The sequence below is a fragment of the Patella vulgata genome, chromosome 2 (genome assembly GCF_932274485.2).
Source record: "Patella vulgata chromosome 2, xgPatVulg1.2, whole genome shotgun sequence".
In the NCBI taxonomy this organism is placed as follows: domain Eukaryota; kingdom Metazoa; phylum Mollusca; class Gastropoda; family Patellidae; genus Patella; species Patella vulgata.
Genome location: NC_065880.2, coordinates 23,645,455 through 23,667,282, shown reverse-complemented (window position 1 = coordinate 23,667,282; position 21,828 = coordinate 23,645,455). Strand labels below are relative to the sequence as shown.

Sequence of the window (21,828 nt, the reverse complement as noted above, 5' to 3'; positions counted from 1 at the left end):
GAAATTACTGTGACGGAATTGTTGTGACACGGTTTATGTATAATATAGTGTCCCAAAATTACTGTGACACGGTTTTTGTAGATAGTTATAGTATCCCGGAATTGCTGTGATAGGGTTTATGTAGATAGTGTCCCCGGAATTACAGTGACAGGGTTTATGAAGATAATATCCCGGAATTACATTGACGGGCTTTATGTAGATAGTATCCTGGAATTACTGTGACACGGCCTATGAAATAGTAGTGTCTCGGAAGCACCGTGGCACGGTTTATGTATATAGTATCCCGGAATTACTGTGGTACTAAGTTTCTCAGAATTACTGTGTTACTCAGATAGGTTCTTAGAATTACTGTGGTACTTAGATAGGTGTTCAGAATTACTGTGGTACGTACACAACCAAGCCATCAAGTAATTCTATTTTCGTCAAATTTTAGCGGCCGTTTTGGAAATCGCACAAACATCAACCAAAGATAACATCATACACGTGTATATTGCTCACAAAATCGTAATCGTGGAATATTTAGCCTCAGAATCGACAGTCAAAAATATTTTTGCTATTGTGAGACCCCTAATGTTATTGAGATAGTTACCCGGAATTACCAAATATCTAGACAAATACTGTCTATTTATATTCTATATGAATAAACATCAACCTATTGGATTTTTAAGCTTACGTCAATTGACAAATGATTTTCACACAGACACAAGCATCGTATAATTTGCGAAAACACCAGCATACATCATTTCGTAATCCCTCTTCTTTGCACTTGTGACATATCCCATTTTTATTTGACACAACACCGTAGAATTACTACTGCTTCTCATGTTAAAGTGATAAATTAGATTACATTGCGCATAAAATAGATTTAACTTTGTCAAATTCTAAATAGGCTTTACACATTCAACTTTGTAGTGAACGAGGATAAGATCACGACAACATTAAGACAGTTGCCGAATTCCATACAGTGTCAACCAATAATTCTTTAAACATGCATGTGTGAAATATGTAATTCTAATTTGTCAAATATTCATCAATTGTAATCTTTAAGTGGCATTTAGCGATAGGGAATCACAGTAACAGAACACAATTTTTATGGGAAACATTCACTGGTTTATTCTAAAAGCACGACGTTTCTACAAGTATCCTCTTATCATTATCAAACTTTATAATAAAACCAGTGATTGTTTCCCATAAAAAACTGTGTTCTATTACACATCGATTGATGGATTTGGGTAAATAAATGTACTGGTTTTATAATTTAGTTTATGTGCGGTATAATGACTAGAACGTGGTTTGTATGTGGCATAATGACCATAACCAGTTTTATAAGTGGCATAATGACCATAACCAGTTTTACATGCGGCACTATGCCCATAAGCAGGTTTATAATTATGTGGCATAATGACCATACCTAGGTTTGTATGTAACATAATAACTATAATCAGGTTTATATGTGGTATGATGACCACATCCAGTTTATATGTGTCACAATGCCCATAACCAGGTTTATAATATTGTGGCATAATGTTTATACCTAAGTGTGTATGTGACATAATGACTATAACCAGGTTTATATGTGATATAATGACCATAACGTGGTTTGTACCAGATGAAAATTTTATTATATAAAGAACAAATAAATTTGAGACCTAGTTTTATCAATTCCAGATTAAAGACCCCGGTGACAATAGTCATGAACAGGTTATTGAGATAGAATTTCCTGGACCTGTTCGAGCACAGTGTGTACAGATACTACCAGGTGGAGAATTTCAGCCAGTTAATGTGAAAGCTATTGGCTGTGGTAAGTTAGAGCAAAAATAGCTGTTATCAATCCAGACCAATAGGCCTCTCAGTTTGAGGAAGCTTATAAACACGGGCGTTATAACACGTGTGATCGCCCTACTCTCGTATAAGAAACCAAGTCAGCTTAACTATTCTGACGTATTGGAGTTCTTTTACACATATGAGCATGTCATTTTGCTAGTATAGATCACTTACTACGCGTGCCCAAAGCTGGAGTCAGTGGTTTTAAGCTGGTAAATTCAGACGGCCAAGATAATCCAGCAGATACAATCAGCAACCTCGAAAAATATTTTTAAATTATTGTAGTTGCACTACCTCTACATTCAGATAACAAAGCAAGATTAACATAATCGTCTGAACGGCATATATGGTAAGAGCCATTTGGATCTCCGTGCTTATAAAACTCAAATTATTCTAAAGGAGGCAAGTCTCTAAATCAATATCATCCACAGTATTCGACATTGTAAACACGACCAATTGGTCAATTTAAATCCACATTGTTGGCACTCTTTGCGTTTTTCGCCGAACATAATTGATTAGAAATTACAGAAACGATTGAATGTAAATCAGTTTATATACATTCATATTGCATTATTATATGCGTTGAGTGTCCATTTGTGTCCATGTTTAGGTGCCAAAGAATACAGATATAGCTCATTTTAATGTAACAACCCTATAACCCATACTTATTGAAGAAAAATTTACTAATTTATTTGGGAAAACTTTTGTAGAGTATTCCTTTAACGTTTTGGAGCAAATAAATTAGAATTTATTGTTCCATAATTATACAATTACTACATGATTATTTAAAAACCCGGAATGGGTACATTTAAATTATTAAGAGCTGTGGAGCTGCACAGTCCCGTGCACTACGGTAGAGGATTTATCTAAATGCATACGCAAATTTCACCAAGCAAGACAGCATTTCGTTTGTGAAAGCCGTATTAATTAAAATCGTCGTATGCTTTACTTGTTTGAATCACACGAGTGAAATCCCACACTTATAATGTCATTAAAAAATGCTTTTGCTTGAAGCTAGCTTTGTTTTTTAGTTGTTTCAGGTCTTTCAAAATGCTATAATGTCACTTTTAATTAATATACTTAAACTTTTCTCTTTTTTTTCTATTATTGACAGATACGAGCTCGACTGAAAGTAAGTTTATTTTGTTTTTTATTTTTTAATTTACAATAGATCTGAAACAATGAATGATAAATCGACGTTTATAGTGTAGAATTAATTTTTTTTCTCTTTCATTAACTATGGGGTACCGGGCTCGACCTTGATGCTGACCCAGAAAGCATAAAACGATATGAAGAGTAAATGAAATGAAATGAAATGGGGTTTAAAGTCCTATACTGTTCAGCTCCGAACTGGGCTAATGAAGACGGGCATACGCCATACAGTGTGCTATGAGGAAAATTTTGCCCGGACAGCGACACTACGGCCTACTCTGGCGTAGGCAACTGGGAACAACTGAAAGCAACTGAATGCAACTGAAAAAAGTCGACCTGAGCGCCTCTTACAACTCAAAGCAACTAGTTGCAGTCAGTTGCAGTCAGTTGCACATGTTCAACTTTCTGCAACTAGCGGCAACTAGTTGCAGTCGACATGAGCGTTCTTACAACTGGAGTCAACTCGTTTCCATGGAAATAACATCACGTGATAAGAAACATGTGTCATGTGACCTTATTAATAAGCAAATGGAAGCGAACGAAGACATCCACTTTTCAAGTTTTGACAATAATATACTAATAGAATTGTAGAAAGACTGACCATGCCTTTGGGTTGCTTCTTCTAAGTGATTCGCCATTTTGTTGAACACGTGATATATAAAATAACAGTCACGTGTTCAGTGTTATCGCTATCAGTTCCGAGTCGACATAAGCGCTCCGAATTCAGTTGCTTCCAGTTGTCCTCAGTTGCTGATATGATCGACATAAGCACTCTTGCAACTGACTGCAACTAGTTGCTTTGGGTTGTAAAGTCGACATAAGCCCCGCTTAAAATCGAATTCCAACTGTCAAGGGATCTTTTACGTGCACGCCAATGTGTACACGGGACCTCGGCTTTTCTTTCCGTCCCATCCGAACGACTAGACAACTGTCGTTGTCAGACCCTCCGTCCTGCATCACGGACAATAGCGAACCACGCCCGAAAATATGGATAAACTTTCTTGATGTCTTACACACTTAGGATATGAACAGTTGGCGGCAACTCTGTCCAGCCAAACTATGCCTCCCAGCAAACTGTCTGGTTGGTGCAGCAGATTGGGGCGTTAACCCCATTGCATTTCACTTCCAATGGACTGAATAAATTTACACATTTCATTTCAATCATTATGTCATTCAAGTTTATATTTTCCTGTAACGTTTAAAGATACATTATCCAAGAGCTAAATTTGCCTATTGCAGATCTTTCTTTAGGCATTAAATGTTATATGAATTATTAATTAGATATTTATTAAGATGCCAAGGACATAATAAACTCTAGATTTTAACGACATATAGATTAGAACGGTTCGACCATTAATATGGGGAAACGAGATTAAGCCTCGAAAATACCAGTACCGTAGTTACGACCACAATCAATGCACACATCTTGTCAAAACTACAAGTAGCGATAACTTGGCTCAGAATAAAGTTATTTGAATGAAATTTTCAATATATTCATTTTGCATTCTATTTTTGGATTATTATAAATTTTACAAAATGTATCTTTAATGTATTATTTTATCTACTTATTTCAGTAAGTACTACCAATGCTAATACGTGTGGTAAAAGTCGTAACACATCCGGTTTAAGACGTAAGCGAGTTGTTGGTGGGGCTCCCGTTATACATGGTGATTGGCCCTGGGTTTTGTCATTCCATTTCCTTCGACAACATAACTACACCGATAGATCAGGACTACGACATCTCTGCGGCGGTAGTCTCATTCATCCACAATGGGCAATATCAGCAGCTCACTGTTTCAGGTACGTTACAATAATCATGGGCTTGTCTCAAATTGGTGTTTGTTGACGATGCGTTCAGATAAGATTTGACAATTCAGGAATCCGTATCTTACTTTGTGTCGCAAAGTTAACTTAGAAAATTTTATATGTTGACACCACTCGAACATAACAAACGTCACATATACATGGGCCAAGCATGCAGTCAAAACTGTTGGGTAGAATATATACCTACCCTTGGGTGATAGTCGGAAATACACCACAAAAGCTAAAAAATAGTAACTATAATAAAATAATCCTGATATATAATTATCTAGTATGTCTGAATTCTGTTTAAGAGAATACTTTTTATTATACCTAGGGCGGCTTGCATGCTGACCTCGAAGTCTGCGCGCGCGGATTATAAATGACGGGTGAAAAACATTTAAAGGTAACATGAACATCTCAGATACGAGACTATCCTAGTTTTTATTGCATTTACAACCCCTAGTGTAATCATCTTTACGCTTGTCACAAAACCCCTCTATAAAGTGTGACTGTCGCTGTACGTAACTGAAACTATCATATATTCCGTGTTTTTGTCGCTCTTGCTGTTCAGATTAAATTTGTTAACGGTGTCAAAGCCGTCATGTAAAAAATGCAATTTTGCCATGCATTGAAATATATATTTCGTAAAGACTTTGTGATTACTGTCGACATGATGTCTTTAAATATTTCTAGAAAAACGTAACATTGATCGAAAGGAAAGGAAGAAATATAGACATTCAGAGAAAAACTGCAACGTATATGTCGACAAAAAGTTTGTTAAAAAAAAATATGGCAGAAAATATTTCTAGAAAAACGTAACATTGATCGAAAGGAAGTGAAGAAATATAGACATTCAGATAAAAACGACAACGTATATGGCGGAAAGAAATGTACAATCTATTAAGGCATAACGTCTCATAGTGATCAGTAATTAGGTTTGTTAAAAGGGGCATTATTCAAGAGCTAAATCTGCCTATTGTAGGTTTTTTTTATGCCTTGAATGTTATATAAATTGTAAATTAGACATGTATTAACATGAAAGGACCATAATCAACTATCTGTGCCATCGGATGTTTGAGATTTTCAAGCGATTTAAATACGATTGACGGTTAATAATTTAATTTAGAAATGGATAATCGAGACTGGGCTCAGAATGAAGTAATTTGACTGACATTTGCAATATATCCCCTTTTCATTTGTGGACACTCTATACAGGTCCCAATTTTTATCCGATTTTGACGAAACTTGAAATATAGGTCTATCTCCCAAAGATCTCTGTTCCTTTCGGTATTGGCATGTATCAGACCATAACTTCATAGATTATGGCCCCTGATTGTTCGAAAAGTCATGTTTGTAGCTTGTGGACACTCTAGAGGTCACGATTTTCATCTAATTTTGATGAAACTGTAGGACAAAATGACAGCCCCTCTTACGCAAATAGTGTAAATATATGGTATATCAGGGTTGTGGACCCTCTAGAGGCCACAATTGTGATCCGATTTTGATGAAACTTTAAATTGATGTTTATCACAACGATCTTGGTTCCTTTCGATAACGTAACTTTCTGGATTATAGCCCCTGGTTGTTCGAAAAATCGCATATTTAGCTTGTGGACCCGCTAGAATTCACAATTTATATTCAATATTAAAAAAACATTGAAATATACCACCGTTACACATCAATGAAGGTTGAGTTCGAATTTCGTAAAAATCTGACCCAAACTGCCGGACAAAATGGCCGCTCCTTGTATGCAAATAGTGTAAAAGTATGTAATATCAAGGTTGTGGACACTCTAAAGTCACAATTTTTATCCAGTTTTGATCAAATTTGAAATATATGATTATAATCCACAGATCTTGGTAACTTTTGGTATTTGCGCATATCGGACACTGACGGACAGTAACTTTCCGGATCATGGGACTTGATTGTACGAAAATTCACATTTTTAGCTTGTGGACCCTCTAGAGGTCACAATTTTTTATCCAATTTAAAGAAAAACGTTTAAATTTACCACCGTTACACCCTAATGACCGTTGAGTTCGAATTTCGTGAAAGTCGGACCGAAACAGCCTGAGAAAATGGCCGCTTCTTGTACGCAAATAGTGTAAAAGTATGTAATAGCAAGGTTGGTATTTGCGCATATCAGACACTGACGGACAGTAACTTTCTGGATCATGGGACTTGATTGTACGAAAAATCACATTTTTAGCTTTTGGACCCTCTAGAGGTCACAATTTTTTTATCCAATTTAAAGAAAAACGTTTAAATTTACCACCGTTACACCCTAATGACCGTTGAGTTCGAATTTCGTGAAAGTCGGACCGAAACAGTCTGAAAAAATGGGCGCTTCTTGTACGCAAATAGTGTAAAAGTATGTAATAGCAAGGTTGTGAACCCTCTAGAAGTCACAATTTTTATCCGATTTTGATGAAACTTAAAATATATCTTTATATCCCAAATATCTCAGTCCATTTCGATATTCGCTCACTTCTGGCCATAACTTACTGGATTATGGCCCCTGATTGTACGAAAAATCGCTCTTTGTTTTTGGCTTGTTCGCTATCCATCCCTATTATATCGAGAACTGTTAGTTTGAGCTTAGGATTCCTTACAGTACAGATATGTATTTAGTACACTGTCAGCTATAATTTGTTCAAAGTTGAAGAACTATAACATTTTGACTTCAGTGGTGCACGGACGATATAATATATTTTGTCCAGATATAACCTTTCTTTTCTTTTTTTTTTGCAACAATATTTTATTCAACCTGCATTAATGTCTAGATTACAATGTCTTTAAGCGACTGTCGCGTTCTTGGGACACAAATTCTAACCATGTTATTTTTAACATTTGGGTACTCTTTATAGAAACATCTGCATTGTGGAATGTTTATTTTGCCAACTTCAATTAATTTATTGTATATTTTCTGTATTAACGTCGTAGGTCATATACAGGAAAACTGATAAGTTTTATAATGTTCATTATCAATGGTCCAACGGGCCTTAAGTTTCCTTATGCAGTCTTAAATTAAATCATGTTCTCACGACAGAATTTCATACAGCTATTTACATGTGCTATTATAAGAGCTGCGGATTATACCATGACCATTAATTATGTAATTTGTGGCTTGTCTTATGAGGTTGTTCAAATTAATGATTGTTGATGGGTCAGTGTTGTGGAAGCCACTGTTGCTCAGTGAGTCTGGCGCTTTCTCACTAACCAGGAGGACCCAGGTTCGACCCCCACTAGTCAGTCTGTTAGCTAACGGATATTGAAATTGACTTTCCTTTAAAAGAAATATAACGGACCGTTAACAAACGACACTTTAGCAAGATAACGATCGGTTAGAGTTTAACAAATCCTTAATACAACAGAGTTTTGATCAACCTGATCCTAAACGTTCGATCATAATAGACAATATATGATAACTGAAATTCAACACAAAACAACCTAGACACGAAATCAGCAGAATCAGTACAATTAAATTAGACATGCTGTCACAGAATAGAGATATTAATGAACCATTCATAAACCATAAACTGTTGAAAGTAACGAATCACGGTTTGTATGGAACAGGAACTGGGTCATAAACGCTTCTCATTTTCTTGTTGTTCTTTTTCTTGGGGGGCGATGCTCTTCGAACAAAATCTAAGGCCCCGCCAATTCAAACACGATGGACTTAACTCGTGTCGTGCTTGTGTGTTTCTTGGGCAATTGCGCATCGATTGAAGAACTTTGATACCATCATTGCGGTGATGAAGTTATAATCGGCTCCTGGGTCATAGTAGGCCTACACTCGTATAGGTGTGGGAAAGCTTTTTTTTTTAACCTTACCATAGCTTTTTGTTAAATTTACGTTAGTTTTGGCTTTGGTTTTAGTAATGATGTGTACGAAGGATTGGATGTTACTGATAATTGGCGAGTAGCTTTAGGTGAAAATGACCAGACAACCAATGATGGTACAGAACAGATCCTGGAAATTGAAAAAATCATAAAACACGAACGGGCACAATGTAAGTATCACAATATGCCCTTTCGCTTTCAAAAGAAAATTAAGGTGATGTATGTAAATGGCCTCTATTTAGTCGCGATCACCCAGCTTTCTCTCTCTGTAAGCGAATGAATTAAAACGAGTTAAGACCCTACTTTCCTGCAATAATCGGGTTAATGAAGACGGGTATACCCCACGAATTGTAGTGTAAGAGAATTTATAACGAGACAGTGGCAGTTTTGCTTACGCCTTTTTCCTTGCCAGGCCATTTATTTGCACAACCAAAGGCGGATCTAGTGGGGGTGGGGGCACACACGGCGCAACCGGCGCCCCCCCCCCCCCCCGCCACACACACTATATCTGGATCCATGAGGCGCACTTTAGAACCGCACTTTAGATCACGGTAAAATGCATTTCCGGGCTTCTGGTTTTCGAAATTTTCATGGTTTCCCGGTCCGCCCTTGACCACAATGGACCTCCGGAAAAGATGTTTGTGATCCAGATACCCCTGTCTAGGTTCCCACTGTCGTGCGATGCGTTACGATGGGATTGATCCTACTGAGTCCACGAAGATACGTTGGGATACGTTTCGATACGTTCAAGACATACATGTATGTTAAGACCTGATAGGATCAGCACGATTAATCCACGATTAAAACCAAGATTTCAATCGTAGCGCGAATCATGATTGTGGGAACCTAGCATATGAATATACATATGAATACTAACCTTGACAGTTGAAAAGTGATGGCAACATACACTGTAATCAGATATAATCTACATGAGTTGCAATCATGATAGTGATTGTCACAGGTCAACTCATGAGTTTATTTTATCTGAGAATATTGGTCTATAACGAACGGGTAAAATAATCATACTCTTATCATTAATTGATATAAAAATTGTCCAGCCAGATAGCCTCAAATTATGCAAACACATAAACTGAGATATTGTTCTGGCAGTCTGAACAATTTTTAAATTATGACAATAGACCTGTAGACCTAAACATTTATTTCTCAAACTTGAAAAACTTTCCCCAATGACTGCTGTATTTGGCAAAGTAAATCAACGTTACATCCATTTGCATAATATACGAAGTGACAGGACTCGACCTTATGGCAGACCACGCTTTACTTCTAGCAAACACTTCTTGATGTACTTTAATGGATGAAAACATGGTTGACTTTGTATTTATTTTGTTACAGTTAAAGAATTCCCGCTTCTGTATGATATAGCACTGATCAAACTTAAACAACCTGCTGCCTTGTCAGACTATGTTAATGTCGTATGCTTAGACACAAAAGGGGACTTTCCAGAAGGCTCACGTTGTACGGTGGCCGGTTGGGGTCAGGATACAATGGGTGAGTAAATCGTTTTGATAGTATATAAATTTGGAATCAGAGGCCATCTGTAGGTCGAGTTCGGTGATTATTGTACTCAAATTTAATGATAAATATTGCCAAACCAAACAATTACTAGGTTTTACGGAGCACACGGCGTCTAGTTGTTTGGATGATACGAAACCTGGTTGCCCCGTGTGCACGTAAAAGAACCCATGACAGAGTTGGAGAGTAGGAGGTAGCACCGTTGTCTGGGCAAAACTTATTTCATATCACACTGTATGGCATTTGCCCGTCTACATTAGCCCTGATTGGGCAGAAAAGAAGGGGGTTGGGATGGCCTAGTGGTATAGAGTGCCGCACCTCGACCTCTAGCTGGTCGGTCACCTCTGTGTTTTCGATACCTGGTGTGAGCGTATGTGGCTTGGAGATAGGGGAGCCTTCTCAACCTCGTGGGTTTACTCCAGGTACTCCGGTTTCTTCCCACAGAAAAGACCCCTAAATAAAAATCAAAAATAAGACTTGTCTGTGATATCACCTTCGGTGGAAGCGGACTAAGAACAACAACAGAAAAAGAAGGACCTTAAATTCCATTTCATTTCATTTCATTTCCGGAAACAGCAAGCCTACCTTGCCCGGGGAGCGACAACGTAATTACCAGAAAAAAAATATATGTCAATGACAAACATGGCAGTAGTTTAGACAATTTTTTTAATGAAATAAAATGGGGTTTGAAATGAAATGAAATGGGGTTTAACGTCCTACTGTTCAGCTCCGATTGGGCTAATGAAGACGGGCAGTATAGCTATCTACATTGGCAATAACTAGATCCATTTGTAACTTTATTTTATTTTTGAACAGAAACGCCAGGAACTAAACTTCCGTTCAAAGCTATTTTACCCATCGTGAACTCGACACAATGTCGCGAGCAGTATGATTCACTGCCTGGATTGGATGTACGAATTGATGACTCGGTGTTCTGTGCGGCCTCTGAAACAGGTGGTCGAGATGCCTGTTGGGTAAGTTAATTAGTAAAAGATTAAATTAACAGTGTTTAAACTAGTCTATATTACATCCTGGAGATAAGTATACAACGTAGAAACAGTCATTTGACATTAATTACAAATTCAGCGGATTTAGAAAGAACATTAGTTAGTATTTCCGTATGTGAAAATAAATTGAGATACAGATCCTTTTGAACAATTTTACATCAATCGTTTTGTAATGCTTGGGTACTACTGTACTACCGATGGAAATTGATGATCTTTGGGAGGCGTCGGGAACAGGGAAATAGGCCGCGGAGGCATCTCCAGGGCTTTCCAGATCCACGGGGAAGCGCGAAATATTCCCCCCCCCCCCCGATTCAAATATTCTCGAAGGTCCCCTGATACTTAGGCGAGACACCAGAAACATTAATACTTAAAATATATAAAGACATCTTACATATAATATGGAACATCAATTATTATCCTTTTTTGTTGCTATAGAATTGGTAGCTTTCTACCTCTCTGGTAGAAGCTTTAATGTTAACAGCAATCAAACTAATTCAACGCCAGTCGATATAAAGTTTTCTGTTCATCAAGGTAGTATAAACGGTCCCATTTTCTTCACATGATATTCTGGAGTACGTTGTTAATGATGGCCTTAATCTTGTTCTATATGCCGGTGATCATAACATCTACGGTAGTTTTAAAGCTGACGAGATCTCGTCGGAAATGGATACGATCTCACTTTTGTCTTCCACAATGGATCACATTAAACATTGGATGCTTAGCAACCGGCTTAAAATGAACGCTGATAAAACAAAGTTTATAGTTTTTGGTAGTAACAGATGCCAAAATGTACAACAGAGATTAAAGTTGAAGATGTTCCTGTCAAAGATCAAACTTTGTTAAGATTCTCGCTGTCTCAATGGATGAAAATCTCAGTCTCTAAAAACATATCCCAATGAAATCACGAACTGCAGCAATATCACTATTCAATATCAAGAAAGTAAACCGCTACCTTGAAAATAGGTACTTGTTTAACACTTACTAATGCTTTGAGTTTCTCTCATCTGGACTAGTGCAATAGTCTCTATACCAAAACATACCTTGTTACCTCTTCAAAGAATACAAAACCACACAGCAAAAATGATCCCCGGACAGTCAAAATACGCAAGTTCAACAGATGCTCTGAAGGAACTTCATATTTTGCCTATACATGCTCGTGCAGAATATAAACTACAGCTTCTAGTATATAAGTGCTTAAACAATCTCGCTCCCCAGTACTTGATAATTTTCTTAAACCCAATCCTAATCGATATTCGACACGATTTTTTAACAGCCAGTCATTATTCGTTCTACGAAAAACATTTACGGACAGGTCCTTCAGTGTTGCCGGCAAGAAAGTTTTAAGAAATCACTAAAAACCTATATCTTTCAAGGGACCTTCACGAATTAAGTATTTATTAGTATACTCTATTTATAGTTATGAGTACCTGTATGTACATAATAAATTATTTATTTTATTAATCGTACGGAGCCATGTGACCCGTCATGGCATAATAAGTCGCAATAAGTTTTGAAAATTGAGTTATTGTTATTTACACATTCTACAACTCAATAGCTTCAATTTGATGTATAGTTTGTTTAAATCGGGCAACAATTGACCGAGCTCAAAATAAGTTTTGAGAAAAATAAAGTCAAAGATTTGGTATGTTTCAAAACAAAATCCAACAGCTGTTTTGTCGTTGAATATTGTTTTCTAGAGGTTTTCATGGGTGCTGAAGACGAAAATTGTAGTAAAAAATTGATCCGACAATTTCCGCCATCTTTTTTTCAAAATGGACGCCAAAATGACAAATTTTCGAGTTTTCACAAGTTATGTGTTTATTAATGTCATTATATTGGTTTTTAGGGGTGCTACATCAAACAAATTGCAGTATAAGGGTCAATCCGATAATACCCGCCATTTTGTTTTTCAAAATGGCGACCGAAATGATAATCGTCGTAGTAAAATTTTATCCGACAATATCGACCATTTTAGTGGGGGTGGATGGCCGAATGTTTAGCACGTGCGTGCTATATCATAAAGCCTGTCATTGAGTCAACTGGCGTGGTTTCGAATCCCCGGTTGTACGTGACAAGGAGTAGGGTCGCCTGTCCAACCTTGTGGGTTTTCTCCGGGTCCTCCGGTTTCCTCCCACTGCTAAAGACCCCTACGCGCAAGCGAATTATTGAAATAAAATTAAACCATATGTTAGCCCCGAAATGACCTAGTTTGTGTCGAGTGGACGTTTAACCCCATTTCTCTCTCTCTCTCTCTCTCTCTCTCTCTCTCTCTCTCTATCGACAATTTTGTTTTATCAAAATGGCGACAAAATTGATAATTCTGTTTTTTTATTTCGCCGTATATTTGTAACCGTCTGGCATCAGGGGTCGACCGGACTGTATCCTCCATCTTGTTTTTCAAAATGGCCGCCAAAATGGCAATTATTGGAGTTCTTATACTTGATACTCTATCGTGTAATATATCATTTTAGAGGTTATCGGGGACATGAATACGAAAAATATGGTTTTGGAAAGATACAACGAATATTTATCATTTTACATATCCAATACACCTTAAATGAAAGTAGTTATTATAGCCATATATACTATGGAGTTTTTCGTATGTCACGGTTACGATACCAATGTATAGATACATTGTAAATGTAAACAAATGCTATTTACAGTGGATATAATTGCATTATGAGAATTTAATTTATTAATTCAACGGGCATGGGTGACTGTTTAACGTTCGAGAATGGAAAAGGTTGATCGCGAGAGCTCTCAGTTAGTTGCAAATGAATTGAATGCACTGCAGTTTTTAGAAAAAGCCAGTTAAAGGTGTCGGTATGTTCTAAGACAATATCACACAGCAACCATGCAATTAAATCATTCGTTATTTTCTTCTTTAGGTTTTCGTAGTAAATGCACTCTTTTCATAACAAAACATCCACAACAAATGCGGCATATTCGCATTTCCTATGATAGCGTTCTAATTTAGAACAATCTATACATTAGTAGTCTAAGTTTGTATATTATAACTTTGGTGAGACTAACTTCAGTCAGTTAATCTCATCAATTAATTAGCACCTTGGTGCCAGTGGTCAGAAGATTAAGGTTGTTGATTGGGTAATCATAAGATTTTGCGTGTACAATAGGTCAGTTGTTATTTTCAGGTACCGTAACAGTATCAAAATATGAGTCCTTAATAGATTAGAAATTTCAATTTCATTGACATGAAATGCTTATGTTCACTTTCGTGCATTTTGGAGGCGGTGAAATTAAACAATAGCAGATTATTTTCCCCACTCGAGAATCGTCGCGTTTCGTCTCGTTGGTCGTTCTCATTTTTCCGACCCACAGTGATAATAGAATTTTAAACAATAATATCCAATGTACATTCTTTACTTTGCATGCCGTATGAAGAAGCGACAGTAAACGGAATTCAGCTATCAATAAAATTCTCTTCGGAAAGAAAATTATTGGCTATTTTGTTTATTTCCATTTAAGGTCTATAAATTATTTTCTAACAGACGAAACGAGATATTAAATAAATACCGCTTTGATTAATTATTTGGAGTAAATAATGTGTTGTCGCTTGCCTTATCATTTCTAATTATCAATCAACTAATCAATAGCAGTAATGAGCGTTATATTAAATGTAATAAACTTATTCATTTCCAGAAGCTTTGTTACCACAGCCGAAGCATCAATGAACGTTCACCGAACCATACCCGGTGCATTATAAGCGCCTTTTCTCATGAGATTACACAGATTTTTTGGACAAAAACATCGCGAGCCATCGGAGAAAATTTGTTTGCTTCCACATCGACGATGATTTTTCCCCAGTGGAACCTAAGCATTAGAGAAAGTGGAAGAAATGGGGTTTAACGTCCATTCAAAATACACTAGGTCATTTCGGGACCATAACATTAGTTGGACTGTGTATAAGTACCTTGGGCCATGGGAGGAACTTGTAAACCCCTTAAGGTTATGGAGGCGACCCTACTCCATGTCACGTAAAAGCTAAGAATCTAAATCCCTGAATCAATGAATACTCCTTTGTCACTTACGAGTTAGGGACTCAAAGCATTCCCCTTTACTCAATGAAAAACCTGTGTTCTAAAGAGCGCGTTGACAGTTGAAATTTGATGAAAAGTAGGCGACAAAATTCCCTCGCACCATATGTCCATATTCATTAGCCCAGTTAGTGAAATGTGGGATGTTAAACCGGAAACCCTATTTCATTTAATATAGATATTCTGAGCTTTTTTATATTTAATTTCCTATAAACATCAATCATTATACAGCCCAAAGCTTAACAACGAATTATACTAGTAATCTGGTTATGTCCGTAACAATTAGTGTGTGATACAAAGCTAATATTTTTTTTATAAACTAATGTCGTACAAATTAATAACCTCTATGACTTGTTAATCTCTTTTATACTTAAGGGCATAATACATAAATCGCTCCATTCTGTATTTATTCTTCATAATTGCTTTAAGACTTTTTTCTCTTGACATTTATGCTATTCGAATATCATCCATTTATGTTTCCTCTAGCTAAAATTACGTAGTAAAATGTTTTGACGTCAATGAATTTACGGCTCTGTGTTATTATTGTTACTAATTCTGTACCGGACTCAACAATTGACTCAATAATTTACGGTTTGTTTGGAATAATGTTATAATTATTGACATTGATATAATATAGGTGAATTAAAGAGTTAAGAGGACAGCCCTGGCGTTTGTTTTGGTACGTGACAAAGTGTGTGGTCGCCAAACCAACATCGTGGGTTTTCTTTCTCCAAGTCCCCCGCTTTCCTCCAACTGCTATAGAACCAGTTATTGAAAAAGAAATGTACCATGTCTTGTTAAGGAAATGGTTTAGTTTATATTGAGTGAACGTTAAACCTCATTTTTAATGAAGGTTGGCATAGGCTATGTAGTGTGCTATGGGTGTGTGTATGTGGGGGGGGGGGGGCAATTAGACAACCTACTCTTTTTTTGATTTCTAATTTTTGGGATCTTTATCGTACCGCCAATGATATAACCGGATCATCATGCATAATAGGATTCTTATATAGTGCTAAACCCCAAACAAAAAATTCTCCTCAAAGCGCACACACATTTTGGAGCCACGGTGGCTAGGTGGTTAAGACGCTGGATCGCTAGCCTGGAGGTCGGGTGTTCGATCCCTGCATTGGCCGAGAAAGTTCATCTGGATTTTCCGACGTGGTTTCCCCTTGTCAGTTGTGCAGAACGGAGGGCCTGACAAGGACAGCTGTCTAGTCCTTCGGATGAGACGAAAAACCGAGGTCCCGTGTATACATTGGAATGCACGTAAAAGATCCCCTGGCAGTTGGAATTCGATATAAGAGTAGGCGATAGTGCCGCTGCCCGGGCAAAATTTCCCTCATAGCACACTGTATGGCGCATGCCCGTCTTCATTAGCCCAGTATAGGAGCAGAACAGTAGGACGTTAAACCCCATTTCATTTCATTTCACAAACATTTTATCGTATTGATAAAGTTGGAACTGGTTTTAAAGCTAACGACTACTCCAAAATCGCTGAGCTGAAATGTCAAAAGATTTATGAGGGACATTACATCTATTTTAAATTGACCTTTTAAGCACTATAATATTTATATATAATATTTGTAAACGAGAGAAATATAAAACTTGTCAGGAAGTTGCAGTTTTAATTTTAAGCTTTTCTCAAATATACGGCCTCAGCTTATTTCAACTAAAATACATATTTCTGAAGGAGATTATATCGATTTTAGATTTGATATTTAAGCATCCTACACTTAGGTCTAATTTAATCTTAAAACTGTTGACAGGAAAAGATGTAAAAGGCCAAACAGTATAATTATAGTTAGAAATGCTAAATAAAATCACTGTTTTATCTTATTAACAATATTTATTACACATTTAATGTCTAAAATGTCGACCAATTTTTTAATAAAATAAGTTATTGAACAAATATATAAATGTCATTTGTCGTTGAACAAACCTTATCGATTGATGAATCCAAAAACAGAAGGATAACGTTGATTCCTGTCAGTGATAAAATTTCGTTTTATTTCTAATATGATTTCGACATTTGAACATAGTGGCATTCCCAGGATATATTTTCCGAAACCCCACGTTAAGCCGGCGTCACACTGCCCCGAAATTGATACCAGATGGACACACGATAGAGTAAATACTCAAATTCGGCCCTGATCGTAAAATCATCGGGTCAAACGTGAGGGCATCTTAAGCTATCGTATGACCTCTTGTGGAGTTTCTCGGGCTCCGGTAGCAACTTACTGAGCGCTGGCAAAACCTTGCGAATGTCCATTTTCGTTTTGAATCCGTGTGTCCATTTTGTCCTTCATAAGACCATCGTGAGGGCATCTTGTCAAATCGCGTTGTCTTCGTCTTTACTTCGTCTGATCATCGGTGCCACTGGGTTTTCTTATACGCCCACATGTTTATGTGGACCTACATGTATATTGTAGTCGCCGCCCCTGTCCGTCTGAACGTCCTTCTACAATTTGTGTCACAATCTTTATACGATTTTGATGAAACCTGAAATGTATGTTTATAACCAAACAATCTTGTTGCCTTTCGATATTCGCGCATATCGGATTGTAACTTCATGAATTATGGCCCAAAATCGCTTATTTAGCTTGTCCTCTATCCATATCTTGCAAAATGTGGGTGTATTTTGCATGGCAACCGCTTGTTCTCCAAACGAACACACCATGAAGTAAACAAGAATCTGCCCGATTGACTGAGGGGGGCAACACGACTACGTGAAGCCCTTGCAATGCCCTGGCGATGGCCTTATGAAGGGCAAAATGGGCAAACGAATTCAACACGAAAATGAACAATTCGAAGGTCTTTCGGCAATTTTTTGACATGCCAAAGATTTTCCCAGCGCTCAGGAAGTTGCTGCCGAAACCTGAAAAACTTCACTGGCGGGTCATACGATGGCTTTAGATGCCCTCACGAATTGCTCGATGTTTTTCCGATCTGAGCAGAATTTACTTTATCGTGTGACTATCTGGTGACGCCTGATAAAACATCTTCCTGGCCTTCGTGTAACCTGTATTACCTTCGTGCGTGGTTTGGAAGTCATCGTGTGACCTCCTGAAGGCATCGCACTTGTTTCAGCTGTTGATTGCTTTTGACCAAGTTCGGGGCCATCTTCGCGCAAATTCAAAATTCTTCGTATGGCCATCTGGTGTCAATTTCGGGACAGTGTGACACCAAAATTTTTTTTTAAAAAAAGAAAAGAAAAAAGGAATGGGATCAGTAGCCCAAATCTTGTTATCACGGAGCCATGGATACTAAAATGGACACCCTCTGTTAACCCTCGCTTAGTTCCATCCTTTCAACCGCCCAGGGTTTGTTTGCAGAGAATATCTTACAAACTGTTCAAGATTTCACTTATGAAAAACACATCAACCGATTATATCAGTTGTGCCTTTTAAATGAGAAGTTTCTCAAATTTGATGTTAGCGTTTCCATGGAAACACATTTGACTTACTTATTTTTTGGTGGTCGAGTCTTCTTGTAGTCTTTTAGTTTGGGAGATTTTTAAGGCATAAACTAGTATTTTTCGTCACAAATCAAAATCCTCACTGTTTTTTAAAATTTTTTCAGGGTGATTCTGGGGGACCATTTTTCTGTGAAAAGGATGACAGATGGTACCAGGTTGGAATTGTTTCTATTGGTTACCTGTGTGGGAATAATGCATTCCCAGGAATCTATACCAGAATATCACATTATAAAGACTGGATTGAGGACAAAATGGCCAATAATTAATACAAGTGTTCTAGGACTTTCATCATCGGTTAATAATTAATATTTGAAGGTGATTAATGTCTATAAAGACATTAAATATCAAGAACTGCCTCCATATCACGGAACACTCCTATTTAATCATTCATTATAGGCTAATTTATGAACTTCATTTCAGAAGAGTGTATTTATTATTTAAAACATAAGATATCAGGAAATAGTTGCAAGCATTATGTTTCAAATCATTATTACATTTAAAGGATCCATGTTATAATCTAATCAAGAAATAGTTGCAAACATTATGTTTCAAATTATTGAAGGGTCCATGTTACAATCTTACCAGGAAATGGTTCCATACATTATGTTTCAAATTAATGAAGGAGACATATTACAATCTTAGCAGGAAATGATTCCACACATTATGTTTCGAATGATTATATTCATATTTGAAGAATTCATGTACAATTTAATTCCTTCGCCAGTACCCAGATAATAAATTATATGGGCTGTAAGTAGTCTAACTTTGGATTAGATGAAAAATTAACCTTAAATAATACAGATGACAAAATAATTATACAGATAAATTTTGGAAAGAAAACCCGAATCTGTCTACTACTCATTACCTGTATTGCAAGTGTAGAGTGCAAGGGTTTGGGTTAGAATTACATAAATGAGTCGTTAATTGTGTGCGGTAGGAAAACTGACTAACAAACAAAACACAGAACAAACACATCAATCGATACAGATAATTTCTACAAGATTAGTGAATCCCCAAAGTGCCAACACTGAATCTAAATATCAATCTGAATACGAAACAATGATCAGCATGCGTACCATTAATAAACTGAATACGAAATAATGGTGAAAATAACATTAATAAACTGAATACGAAATAATGGATATCGTGCATTTAACATAAACAAGTAAACTGAATACGAAACAATAGTTAAGATACATTGATGAAATAACAGACAATGCAGGAGAACTGCACAACTAGACATAGGCATAACAAATGATGCCTGAATTCGGCCCACTTAGAAACATAGCCCCAGAGAAGATATACAATCTGAGCAGAAAACTGAAAAATATTTAACGAAAACACCCGGCGGTCTCAGCAGAACATGCAACTTTAAGAGGCTTATCATCTCTAAATTTAATTTTCATGGAACCTCATAATGTCACCTCGAATTCGGGACATGATTCTTAAAGTCTTTAACATGTAGTAAGAGAAATGTAGATAGCCTACTACCACGTTAACATTAAACCGATATCCATACTAAAGTCGAAGAATGTATTATACATGGTAATACAACACTGCACTAGTTTCAGTACATATGTTCTCAGAACTTTGGAATTTTAATTTGGATGAAGTTTTAATGTTCACAGACATAATCATTTTCTAAGTTGATTACTTTGTAAGATAATTACACTGGGGGTTTACTACCTTTTACCTAATGGTGCATTAAAGTACCAATCTTTTTAAAAATAAACTGTATTTTCTATACGATGCTCGAGCTTAGAGATAAACCCGGATTGGAACTACACATAGGACAACTTTGGGGTTGAATTAACCCTTATTAACATTCGGATATAGAGCCCTAAATGTTACAAAAACATCGTTTGTTGTAAGTTCTTATTTTCTTTAGATATTGTCAGAGTTAGGATAACTGCTATTTCATTCTTTTAAGCACAAACTGATTTTCATTTTTAAAATGTGTTTATATTATTAGTCCACCCGGTAATGTCGGGTGAGCTAATCACGCGAAGGGAACTGAAAGATAAACTTAATAGGTTTGACACATACATTGAGTTGCTACTTACACAAACGGCCGATTAACGTGGTCGAAGGATGCCAACACACACACCTGTTTATTGTGGAACAAATCGAGCCGAACCCGATGTTTCATCGCCAATTTTATCGGGTGCAATCAATTTTTGCGTAACTATATGTGATGTACAAGCCGAAGTACGTTATTCAATCGATGATGATTTGTAGGGGACTCCTTATCGAGCCCAATGACCCGACGGATTGTTTCAAACCAGCAGTGTGAACTGGCCTTTAACATTATTTCAACGCGCACTCATTTATTTAAACAAACAGTAATAATTATGTTATGTCTTCTTGTCATTAGTTGAATTATGTTAGTCATTTTTCATTACATCAACATTCACAATTTAATTAGTAAAGAATCTGTAGTAATTAACATGTTTATATTTTAACTGATGTACATAATAATGATGTTAAATTTAATGTTCATTGTGTGCTACAGGACATGAACAATGTTACAGCAAGATGTATATTATTCAGAATTAAATATTTAAATCATTTATAAAATGAGTTAAACCAGAAAAGGGTGGACCAAAGCAACTTTAAAAACATGTCTGGTAAAATTTGATGTAAGGAATTAAAGAAAAGTGCACTATAAGTACACTGGGTCCGTGGGGTATTTTCCCAGGAACACGCCGTTTCCACCTGCTCTTCAGTGAATATAACGTTTCAATTAAATGTGTTTACGTCCACGCCAATTTGTAGACGAGTGGATCTTGGCTTTTTGTATCACCCGTTGGACTAGGCAACTATTTCCTTGTTAGCCCGTCAATGGTAGTGTTTGTGAGAACCTTTTAGTCAATTTTCCCCACCACACGATTAGCCTCGACATCAAAGGTACAAGGTGATATCGATTTAATTTGTGATGGGGGAGAGAGAGAGAGAGAGAGAGAGAGAGAGAGAGAGAGAGAGGTTTAACGTCTACTCGACACAAACTAGGTCATTTCGGGACTAACATGTTGTTCAATTTTATTTCAATAATTCGCCCGCGCCTAGGGTTCTTTAGCAGTGGAAGGAAACCGGAGGACCCGGAGAAAACCCACAAGATTGGACAGGCGACCCCACT

The 21,828-nt window shown here is 36.9% G+C and overlaps 1 protein-coding gene across 1 annotated transcript in view; it reads left to right on the top strand.

The window, feature by feature from the left end:
* LOC126811127 (transmembrane protease serine 4) overlaps positions 1-21,251 on the top strand; it is a 50,157-nt gene extending 28,906 nt beyond the window's left edge. The window contains exons 6-12 of the mRNA XM_050536606.2: positions 1,669-1,801; positions 2,939-2,956; positions 4,551-4,776; positions 8,659-8,792; positions 9,976-10,131; positions 10,972-11,129; positions 18,797-21,251. Coding sequence (XP_050392563.1) covers positions 1,669-1,801; positions 2,939-2,956; positions 4,551-4,776; positions 8,659-8,792; positions 9,976-10,131; positions 10,972-11,129; positions 18,797-18,958 — 987 coding nt within the window. The 3' untranslated portion in view covers positions 18,959-21,251. The remainder of the gene's footprint in view (positions 1-1,668; positions 1,802-2,938; positions 2,957-4,550; positions 4,777-8,658; positions 8,793-9,975; positions 10,132-10,971; positions 11,130-18,796) is intronic.
* The last annotated feature ends 577 nt before the right edge of the window (positions 21,252-21,828 follow it).